This window comes from Mus caroli, unplaced genomic scaffold (genome assembly GCF_978045245.1).
Source record: "Mus caroli unplaced genomic scaffold, Mus_caroli_1 scaffold_16, whole genome shotgun sequence".
NCBI classification, from domain to species: domain Eukaryota; kingdom Metazoa; phylum Chordata; class Mammalia; order Rodentia; family Muridae; genus Mus; species Mus caroli.
Window position 1 is genome coordinate 9,894,220 of NW_028227271.1, and position 12,480 is coordinate 9,906,699.

The 12,480-nt window shown below is 39.6% G+C and overlaps 1 protein-coding gene across 1 annotated transcript in view; it reads left to right on the top strand.

The window, feature by feature from the left end:
- The window catches only part of Adamts20 (ADAM metallopeptidase with thrombospondin type 1 motif 20), a 124,696-nt gene that overhangs the window by 93,833 nt on the left and 18,383 nt on the right, over nt 1-12,480 (top strand). The window contains exon 29 of the mRNA XM_021183238.2: nt 7,268-7,435. Within this exon, the coding sequence (XP_021038897.1) occupies nt 7,268-7,435 (168 nt within the window). The remainder of the gene's footprint in view (nt 1-7,267; nt 7,436-12,480) is intronic.

The following is a 12,480-nucleotide window of genomic DNA, read 5'->3' on the forward strand; positions in this document are numbered from 1 at the left end:
CAGAAGTTCAAGGTCACCCTCTGCTACATAGAAAGTTTGAGAACAGTCTGGACGGATATAGGAGACTCTCTCGAAAACTAGTGAATACGTAAACTGAGAAATTCAAGAAAATTTGATAGACCGAGCAAAACTGAGTATTAGTACCTTTCGTAGTGTTGTTCTGAGGTGGTTTACGTAGGGACAGGAGCCTAGGGTCCATGCCTGTGAAGCAAGCACTCTTCCAACCGTGTTATCTTCCCAGCATCCAACAGTCTATTTTTGTATTGTTGGTACTGTGTTTCTTACTGTAGCCACTAATACACTCGGAATTACTTAACACATTAGGAACCTAAAGTAACCAACGCTCTGAGAAACGACAGGGAGGTTACATCGACTTGGGTTGGACTTTGTAGTAGCTTGAAGACCAAATGATCCAATAGTTTAGCCATTTACGAAATGGTTTTGGCAAGCATCCTTTTCTTTCCATAACATTTTTTGCAATGCTATTGCGAAGTGACGAGGTCTCCTTCTTGGTTTGCTTTTCTTTAACTGTCAGTGAGGAGGAGAGTGGAGAAGCTGGGTTGTGGCTGTTCAGAGGTAGTGCTAATGCTTATGAACTGGCCTGGAATGAATAAATAGATTTATTGGAGGTCAGCTTTAAAAATAGGTTATTGTCAAACTTACTTACCAAAAGGTATTTTAGAGAAGTGGTGGTGACATGTAATATATGGAATACACACACACATGCATATATATACATATATATTTAAATATATATGTGTGTGTGCCTGTATAGACATATATATGTGTATCTATGTATGTATATACATATATATGGTTATATATGTGTGTATGTATATGTGTGTATATGTATATATGTATGTGTATATATGTATATGTATACATATACATATGTATGCATGCATGAATTCTCTGTGTGTATGCATGTTTATGTGCATATGTGTATATATATGTGTGTATATGTATATACATATATACAAACACACACATATACATATATATGCATGCATACACATATACATTTACACACACAGAGAATTCATCCAGGAAGTTTTTAATTAAGAAAAAGAATTTACACGATGAAAAAAAATGTTTTTAATTTAAAAATCCTCAAAAGTTTTAATGTCGATGCCAGAGTCTGTCTCCCATCTGGTGTCCAATACCACTTGTTTAATATCATGTGTTGAATATTTGTTTTCTTTTTCATATACTTTTTACTTTTAGTAATAAATATTTAATCATTCCAGGTTTTGTACCAAGGCACAGGTGTTTCATTGTGATGTCTTCTTAATGCCAAACCCTGCTCTGACCACTCCCCTGCCCCACCCATCTCCCAGAGCTCCTTCAGCTCCAAGCCCTTTCTCTCCATCTGGTCCTTTTCTGTTTTCAGTTTCAGGTAATCGTGTCAGGTTCTTGTGGTTGTTTCAGGTGGGGCGAGCATGGGACACTTGTCCTTTTGTCCCTGTTTAATTTCACCCACAAGATCAGCTCTAGTTGCATGCATATTTTTAAAACTGCCAAGTCATGTTCCACTCAGTGCCTGACCACCTTAGGCACTGTGCACATGCAGAGGGCTTTGTTTATCCGCTCCTCAGCTGATGATCGCCTAGCTCACTCTATGACATGGCTGTGCAGGTCTCTCTTTTGTGTGGTGACTATTGCCTTCAGGTACACAGCCAGCACTGCTACAGCTGAGCCATGAAGTAATACCGGTTTTACTTTTCAGAGGGACTTCATACTGTTTTCATAATGATTATATTAACTTACATTCCATCAGTTATATATTAGCATTAATATTTACTCTTAGAGGAGTATAAATAAAATTTACATGGCAAATGTAGAAAAATAAATCCCAATTTAAAAAATAACTACATAAGCATTTGCATGTGGATGTGGGTCTAGTCGCAGAAAGGACGATCCTAAAGCAAATGAAATATGTGATTGTAATTTTTATAGTTCTAATTTTGATTTATCTTCTAATCTGCAGACCAGATCAAAATTTCCACAGATAACTAGCTACAGCATCTCCAAGGACTAAAATAAAATGATGGCTAATTTGTTGATGCCTGGCTTTGGGGTAGGCATCATGAACAAATGTCTGTTCACTCCAGACACAGCAGTAGCTGCACACTAATGAAGAGACTCCAGTAAACCCCAGAGTCATCAGCCAGTGACTCAAAGGCAGCTCCATCACTAACACAGTGACTACTTACTAAGACTGCATTCCCGCAGCTCCTTGCACAAGCTTCAGGCTGCTCTGCCAGTCTTCTGTCCCCAGGAATTGTTCATTGTGTACATAGCCTGGGAGACAGACTTTCTGACTCTTGTAACTTTTCCATCTCCCTGGTCTCAGTGTCTCATCCATCCCTGGGATGTGTGTGTGTGTGTGTGTGTGTGTGTGTGTGTGTGTGTGTGTGTGTGTGATTCAGTTCAGAGGAACTAAGCATGCAGCAGCATAGGAAAGCAACCAATGAATTTGGAATGTGCCATCTCAAACCAGTTAGGTGTCCCCAGTGGATTTGGTGCCATGTCAGAGGCGCATGAGGGAGTCATTGCACACTCTCTCTCCTGGCCTATGGTGTCCTGCAATTATCTCTTCCACTCTTTGTGACACATTGATAGGGAGCAAGTCATTCTGGGCTCTCTCTATTTTCCATGTTTCTCTTCAGTGTGTCTGTTCTTGGTTTGCTTTATTATTCGTAAGAGAATAAGAGGTAAAGAATAGACAGTTACGGGCATGCTGAGTGTAGCAAATGAGAACCAGGAGGCAAAGAAGGGATCCATAAAAGCCAACCAAAACCATGTCAAAGACACTCACAGACCACACACTCTGAGTCAAAGACACTTACAGATTAGCTGACGAGAAATGTCCGTTATTACAGAAAGAATAGGAAGCAATTTTTAGAAAGATGATATTCAGAAAGGTAGTGTTTACCCTCAGTTATTGATCTACAGACAGGGTTGAGAGCGCCATGGCTTTGGTGAGGAAGGAGTTTGTGTGTTCAGGCATCGTGACATGGGGTGGGCAGAGTCCTTTCTAGTGAACATCATTATACACTGTCTCATTCACTGACCTCTTTGTCCTTTACCCCACTCTATTGGCAGTCTTGGGAAACATCTCTGAGCCTGTTCTACATAAAATGTGTGCTGTTCTGTAGTACTCTCTGGTATTTTACTGATTCATATGTCTTCACAATTTCCATAGTATATAAATGTTCTTAGATTTATTTTGGCTTAATCATTTTTTAATCCCCTTTGCCCTTACATAGATGTCATTTTACTGATGTCACATAGAGAGGAAGGTCTGTACAGGGCAGGTTATATAGCAGAGCGTTAGAAGACAATAGGTGTGATGTCAGGCTGTTTTGTTGATACTAGCTAGCTTGCATACTAATTCTCCCAGAGTATGCTTCCCACTGTCAGAAAAGGATAAAGTTCTGGATGGAGAAGCCAAGGCTGCAGTGTGTGAGATCAAGACCACCTCCATTTCCTCATTGGATTTGTTTGGTAATTACGTTTCTAGAGCTAGTCAAAAATCTCTACAGTTAAGTCACTGATTTTTTTCTATCATGTGTACCCGAAATAACAATTTTATTCTATAATTCCATACAAGTAGTCTGTAATAAAAAAAGAGATTTTTCCTATTCTAGAGTTAATCTTATCATTATAGATTGAGTTTTCTTGGAATAGAAGCCCAGAGAGTCTCCATTTTATCGCTTAGTAGACTGTACACTTCCTTCAAATGTCCTGTTTTTAATAGACACCCCTGTTCACCTTGTTTGTAAGCATCATTGACCATGAAGACCCATAAAACACTTTTCTCTCTCTCTCTCTTGCTTCTGGAAACATGACTCTGAGACTAATGTATTAAACACCAAGGCCACACGTTTTGGCCTATCTCGTATCTTATTTAACCCATTTAATCTATTCTATGTCTTCCGCATGGTTAGTTACCTCTCCTCAGCTTCATGCGTCCAAGTCTGGGATGATTCTCCTTTATTTTGTTCTGAGTTCTGCCACCAGCTGGTTCACATCCGTCTCCTCCAAGGCAAATCGCCCAGGCCATTCACTATTTCCCAGAATCCTCTCTCTTCCGGCCAGTGTTCCGCTTCCTATTTCTACCTCAGCTCATTGGCCAGAGGATTCTTTATTGACAGGAGTTGCCTATGAGCAATTCTCTCTACAAATGAATGCTTATTCACTGTCGCTGCTTAGTGTCCTTGTGGTTATGAAACATCTGTGGCCACTAGACAAGGGGAAGGGAATTGAGACGGGAAAGAGGTTGACTGGAGAAGAGGGTGGTAGCTGTAACCAAAGTATATTGGAGACATGGAAGCCACTGTGGAAGTCATTGTCCTGTAAAGTAATATGCAAGCTTCGAAACAGTTTTAAGATGATCAATATAGGAGATAAAGGTGACTTTTAAGAAAAATATCAGTGAGAAGAATTCAAGAAAGGACTGTGTGTTATTAATAAAATTCCAAGGGAATAAAATGCCAATGCTTAAAAACGAGAGAGGGAAAAAAAATCAGATATTTCTGTTGCACCAGAGGAAACAATCTCTGTTTGGGGCTTTCCTATGAAACGGACTGCTTTGTGTAGTCTCCACAGCTCAGAATATAGTGTGTTTGGGGAGAAGGAGGAGAGTACCGTTTCACTATTGTTTACTGTGAGGCTGCCTCTGTCCAAGGAAAACAGAATTGTATGCATAGCATGCTTTCTTTAACTTTAGAGGAATCCCCACATGGCATTCATCAGCCGTGATCAAATGCTGCAGTGAGTCTTCCTTAGAACTTGGGGAAAACCGATCTGAACTAGTTCAGAGCTCCAGAGAGAACTGTTTGATTTTAAGGCCATCCAAAGCATAAATTACTTTGCGAATCTTTGGTTTGGTAGTTTTTTAAGCTTAAGGGTGTGTGTGTGTGTGTGTGTGTGTGTGTGTGTGTAGACAAATTAAGGGCCTCAAGGGAAGATTGGTTAGTCTAAGAAAGAAAATAATGAGCATTGTTTAACATTAAAAAGGGGGGGGGAATATTATTGTGGTCCAATTGTCACAATAATGAGGTTGGAGAGATGGCTCAGTAGTTCGGTGCCCTGGTTGCTCTTTCAATTTCCATGGCAGTTCACAGCCATCTATAACTCTAGTCTCAGGGCATTCAGTATCTACTTCATGTCTCTGCAGGCAACGCACACATGTGGTGAACAGACATATATTGAGACAAAACACCCGTAACATAAAATGAAGTGAAAAAAAAAATATGATGACAAGTTGTATAATACCAGGTTTGAAAAGAATCTTGATTAGACCTGGGTGTATCTTTCATAAACCAAAACAAGCCACAGGCAAAAAAGTGGCGCTGCCATTCCTAAGCAGATAAGAAATTTACCTGAAATTATGGTTACCGATTTTACTTTTGTAGAATAAAATTTTTTTCTTATAAAATATGTTTATGACATTGGTTTTCCCTTTAAAACATAGTTTGGATTAAGCTAACCAGGCCAGGATAACTCTAATTAATTAAAACAAGGTAGAAGAGAAAGAGTTGGAGAGGAATAGGAAACGGTTCTGTTTTCTGAAGAGGGACTTTCGGTTTACCACATATAAGTTTACATTCCACGCAGAGATAGCACTGCATTCTAAACTAAAAATCTCGATTTCAGTCTCTTTCCCCCGGTTGCAATTGTTTCATAAATTAATTGGTCGTTCTTGAAAATACCTGTAATATTCTGTAAGTTGGTTTTTAATTTCTTGAGATCTTTGCACTGTTAAAAGAACTTTAGGAATCCCCAAGAAGAGCTATATGTATGAATATACATGGTCAACACAGCAAACAAATATATGTTGTCTGTGAGCAAACAATGATTCTCTTGAGACTCCATCACATGGCTTTAATTTATATGTATGCACACTTGAGTACACATATACATGCAAAAACATGCATGCACATAGACACACGTACACAATCACATGCATGAACACATGGGTGTGAACACTTGAGGAGAGGCTAGGGAGAACGCTGGATGCTGCAAGGAGGAGCGACAGGCTTTTATGACACACACAGTTTATTATGTGAATGCTAGGATTTAAGTTCTCATCCTCATAATCAAACAGGAAGCACTCTTAATCGCTGAGTTATTCATCCAGCCTCTGTAATTTATGTATGTATATATAGTTATACATTTATACATATAATACATATGTGTGTACATGTGTATATATGCATATGCGTGTGTGTAATATACTATCTAATATTCTCACAATATACTACATATTTCTAAATGAATCCAATCTCAACTCATTTTTAAAAAGACTTTTGGCAGGGTAAGTTTGAGGAGAGGTCTGGTGAAAGGCTGGTGATGGAGAGACTCACCTCCCCCATCAGTGTAAATTAGAGTTGTCTGGGATTCATGTCTTCCGTGCTTGGCTTTCCCATGGTCTATCTATCACGCTCAAGTGATCAATGTCCTCACTGAGAACCCATGAAGAAGAAGGATCAAAGAGGAACCTAATAGTTTGTAAGAACCCCTTTGGCTATGGTCCACATAGGACTGTATTGGAGATTTCATATGCTTTCTCTTAGGTTGATCTCTATCAGGAGTTTGTAGGACTGGTGTTTTAACCTCTCTTTCCCAATGGGAGAAATTTATACAAAAGTACTAGTACTCCATGCCAAAGCCAACTTGCCTGCTGCATGGCACTGACCTCACACATGGAATTATATTCTTAAGCAATTTGTTGTCTATATTGGAAGGCTCCACAGAGATATGCCTGACACAGTGGTACAAAATACAGACACATAAGGACTTAAAACAAAACAAAAAAAAACCAAGACTATTAACTTACTATACTGAGTGACCATGAGGATTTTTGGTTTTGTTTTCACTGAGAAATATATATTTCGCTATAAAAATATGATAATACATATATACAAGGTGATGATTGTATATACCAACCTGAATACTGGTTTAGACATTATATACAGTTAGTTGAAGGTAGTCTTTAACCTTAGAAAATCTAAGTCTTTATGCATCAGAACTTATGCCTAGTACATTTTAGACAGAGAAGGAATTTTATATTGTCAGAACCAATTCAAAGTTCAGAGTTCAGAGCAAACTGGCAAATTTCAAATACTCATGAACTGCACATATCAGACCATGTGTAACAGGAATGTCAAAGCAATGGTGTTTTTGCTTGCTTCATTTTATAGTCCTTAAAGATAAGTTAATAAAAATACATTAAGTGTATTCCTCTATTTTTTTTTTATAGTGCTCAGCTTCCTGTGGTAAAGGTATAAAGTACCGGGAGGTTCTTTGTATTGATCAATTCCAAAGGAAATTAGAAGAAAAATATTGCAGTCATTTGCATAAACCTCGAACTCACAAAGCTTGCAGATCAGGACGATGCCCTTCTTGGAAGGCCAATAAATGGAAGGAGGTATGTGGCATTTTACAACCATCGCCTGCCATCTCTACCATCTATCTATCTATCTATGCATAAACCTCGAACTCACAAAGTTTGCAGATCGGGACGATGCCCTTCTTGGAAGGCCAATAAATGGAAGGAGGTATGTGGCATTTTACAACCATCGCCTGCCATCTCTACCATCTATCTATCTATCTATCTATCTATCTATCTATCTATCTATCTATCTATCTATCCATCTATCCATCCATCTATCATCTATCATCTATCTGTCTATCTATCTATCTATCTATCTATCTATCTATCTATCCATCTATCCATCCATCTATCATCTATCTATCTATCTATCTATCTATCTATCTATCTATCTATCATCTCTAGATATCTATATTTACATTTTAATATCCCACGCTCAGTAGTTGTTTGTAGTAGTCTTGAAAGGTTTATTTCTTCAAGGTGTCTTTTGTTGTGGTATTTTCTGCACTGTACAGTGTTGTTGCCTTTGCTTTATTCTATTGGTAAAATAATTCAGTGACTTCATTTTTTGAGATTATAAATTCACAGAGACCAGGCTAATGATGAGAAGCTCAAGGGTTCTAATATCATCTAGTTTACTAAACAACACACTGTATCCACGGTAACGGCTTTGTTTGCATCTCAGAATCTTGGATTTGAGTTAAGACTGCATCCTGGAGAGACGACTAGTGAATTGCATGCAGAGTTGCAACTAGAGAGAGAACAAGTGTAGTGAGAGGTCAAGGTAGCTTTGGATGGTTAAGAAGACTTACTATGAAAGAGACTGGTAAACAAATAAGGTCCAGGCTGACATCTCACGTTTGAAAGAAAGGTGTTTGTATGGATGCTTTAGCCTATTCAAGGACAAGAACCCCCAACCTATGTAGTTTTTAATGGACAGTTGGCTTTTGAGTGGAACCTTTTGCTGAAGGAAAAACGTCTGGGGTCAGACACCATAGAACAGGCTTTGCAGAGGGTTGGGGTACTGGGAACTTGGTCGTGTTTAACTGGTCCCTAGAACTGGAAAGAGTAGAGAGAGATTCTTCTATTGTCTTTGTAAACTGTCCCTTAGGTTGGCCCTGATCAAGGGAGATAGGAAGTCACGAGGTTTCCCCTCTAGGCACAGTCATCCACGTGGATGGTACTCAGTATCATAGTTGGGAGCTGACACACTGAGCCATCTGTTCAATGTGGGGTTGAGAAGCAAAGCTGGATTCCAATACACAAATCCAAAAGACCTCTCCCCTCTAGTAGTGTGTCTGAGTGGGTGCTGAGTGCATTTTTCACGATTCAAGTATTTAATTTTCCCCTAAAGCCACACATCTGGAAAGAAGGCACAAATGGTCTTATAAATCAGTGTTTATCACTGTTTAGTAGCAGTCATTAACATGCACCACTAAGTACTTACATTGAAAACATTATCATATACCAGAGGAAATGCACTCCTTTGAAAGAAGGCATTTGAACAATCTGGCCGGCCAATTTTCCAATCAGTCTTTGTAATGGCGGCACCATGCAAGGTGGCACTAGAAATGAACTCATTTTATGGTAATTACATTAAAGCAGTGCTCTGATTCATGCAATTGGCACAAAGAGGCAAGCAGAGATTATCTCGTGCATCCCTCTGAAGTCACACATGTGTAGAACACATTACCAGATGTAGCGCAGGGACAGCCTGCAATGGCTGGCTTCGTGTCAGTACTTTTTATAGAATAAGTCAAACAGCAGGAGCCACACAAGTGGCTATTTGTTTCTGTCACAGACCTGGGGACTGTGTGGGTGAACAGAGTTAACGTCTATGACAAGGAAAGAAAAACCAATAATTGGAACAACATGATGAACTAACCAGTACCCCGGAGCTCTTGTCTCTAGCTGCATATGTATCGAAAGATGGCCTAGTCGGCCATCAATGGAAAGAGAGGCCCATTGGACTTGCAAACTTTATATGCCCCAATATAGGGGAATGCCAGGGCCAAAAGAATGGGAATGGGTGGGTAGGGAAGTGGGGGGCGCTATGGGGGACTTTTGGGATAGCATTGGAAATGTAATTGAGGAAAATATGTAATAAAAAATATTAAAAATTAAAAAAAAAAGAAAACCCAATTTAAAAAGAAGACAGGCTTTGTACTGTGCATCCATGGTCTTTCTTGGTCATAGTCTTCACCTCTGCCTCTGATGATCTTAGCACCTCTGCCTCTGAGGCCCTTGAAGCTCATTCCTTTAGCAGACCTTGCAACGTTTCATCTTTGGTAGTAAGCCATGACAACATGTTAGAATGGATGATGGGTTTACTACTGTGGGCAGATGGTCAAAGGCCAGAAAAGATGGATCCCTGTGATACAATCATGGACAGATATAGCACAGCAGAGAAGCATGCTGCTGACCCACAGGAATGTTGGTGACCAAGAAGAGCAAATCTCTCTCTTACTTCCCAGCCATGCCCCTTGGTTCACCCTGAGCTCAGCTTGAGTGTTGTACACTATGTATTGGAAATATCCATGATTCTAGTGGTCCAGTGGCTTTTCAGTATTTTGCTGTCTTTAGGAGATATTCTCCTGATGTTCTGCACATCTTGGACCAGAGGTGTACAGTGATCCCCTGTGCTTAACAAACCCAAATCTGACAACATTGAGGAGTCCATCATTAAAAAGACGGGGAGTCCTTTTGTAACTAATTCACAGTGTTCAAAATAAAACAAATGTGGCCATGTGTCAAGGAAGGGACTTGGTAAACAGATAGCCATTGTCCCTGAGACAGCACAAGAGAATAACCTGAAACAGTGGGGTAAAAGCAAACAAGGGGTAGAATATCATCCTACTCTATTCGACCGCCTTAACAAGGTGGCTACATCCCATAGCTACTTGATAGATAGAAGAATTGCGAGGTCCCACAGTGTGACAGACACACTGTGAGAAAGCAGTCAAGGGAAAGATGGATTCAATGTTGTTATTTTAAGCAATTCTGTAAAGAACAATCTACCAAATACACAGGGTAGGATCTGTTAAGAGTATATTTATTTACTTAGATCTGACATGGGGAACGGTATTGAGGAGTACATTTTTTACATGGTGTCCCTATATGTATTCATTTTAGGGAAGAGATCTATGTTGAGAATATAAAATTCTATAATCTAATATTGCTATTCAAGACTTCCATGATTTTTTTCTCAATATGCATTATGATCAATAGACAAAACCAAACCAACCCTGTGTTGTGTTGACTTAAACAGCATTTTGTCTGATAGAACTTCTTGCTCAGAAGTTTTTCTTTGTGAACTAATTCTAAGAATTCACCTTCAAGGTTACAGTGAGACTCTTGTCCAAATACAGTTTATTTTCTCAAACTGTCTGGAATGTTTTCAGGACTGTAAAACAGGACTATTTTATAGGCTAATCGTTTTTTTTAAGAGGTTCAGATGAGCAGAACTGCATGCCTGACTGCATATCGGTCTGCCTAAGATGCTTGATGCCAAGCATCCATTTTTGTCTTTATACTAGATGACTTTTAATGAGCTGGCAGAGCCCAGTAGCCTAAGCATAGCATGCAGGTCAACACAAGCTGTAGAAATGTGCACAGTATTCAGAAGTGAGGAGACAGAAAGTCTTTTTGAAGTCTGTGGCTGCTAGTTATATATGCAAGCCAGAAGGATCAGACTTGGCAGCCACTTAACTGAAAGCTGCCATGGTCTTTAAGAGAGATCTAAGTCACTGGGCAAATTCAGATCTTAGCTTTTGTGAGATTTAAATACTTTTTCTTATAATAAAACCTATTTTGCAGTAGAAGAGAGGAGAGTAGCTCCTTGGGGTTTCTGTAAAAACAGAACTTGAGAAACATCTAGAATTTTTTCTTTTTTTTATTATTATTACGTATTTTCCTCAATTACATTTCCAATGCTATCCCAAAAGTCCCCCATACCCTCCCCCCCACTCCCCTACCCACCCATTCCCACTTTTTGGTCCTGGCGTTCCCCTGTACTGGGGCATATAAAGTTTGCAAGTCCAATGGGCCTCTCTTTCCAGTGATGGCCTACTAGGACATCTTTTGATACATATGCAGCTAGAGTCAAGAGCTCCGGGGTACTGGTTAGTTCATAATGTTGTTGCACCTACAGGGTTGCAGATCTCTTTAGCTCCTTGGATACTTTCTCTAGCTCCTCCATTGGGGGCCCTGTGATTCATCCAATAGCTGACTGTGAGCATCCACTTATGTGTTTGCTAGGCCCCAGCCTAGTCTCACAAGAGACAGCTATATCAGGGTCCTTTCTGCAAACGCTTGCTAGTGTATGGAGGCTAATTATAGGATGGATCCCTGGATATGGCAGTCTCTAGATGGTCCATCCTTTTGTCTCAGCTCCAAACTTTGTCTCTGTAACTCCTTCCATGGGTGATTGTTTCCAATTCTAAGAAGGGGCAGTGTCCACACTTTGGTCTTCGTTCTTCAGTTTCATGTGTTTTGCAAATTGTATCTTATATCTCAGGTATACTAAGTTTCTGGGCTAATATCCATTTATCAGTGAGTACATATCATTTGAGTTCTTTTGTGTTGTGTTACCTCACTCAGGATGATGCCCTCCAGGTCCATCCATTTGCCTAGGAATTTCATAAATTCATTCTTTTTAATAGCTGAGTAGTACTCCATTGTGTAAATGTACCATATTTTTGTATCCATTCCTCTGTTGAGGGGCATCTGGGTTCTTTCCAGTTTCTGGGTATTATAAATAAGGCTGCTATGAACATAGTGAACATGTGTCCTTCTTACCAGTTGGGACATTTTCTGGATATATGCCCAGGAGAGGTATTGCAGGATCCTCCAGTAGTACTATGTCCAATTTTCTGAGGAACTGCCAGACTGATTTCCAGAGTGGTTGTACAAGCTTGCAATCCCACCAACAATGGAGGAGTGTTCCTCTTTCTCCACATCCTCGCCAACATCTGCTGTCACCTGAATTTTTGATCTTAGCCATTCTGACTGGTGTGAGATGGAATGTCAGGGTTGTTTTGATTTGCATTTCTCTGATGATTAAGGATGCTGAGCATTTTTTC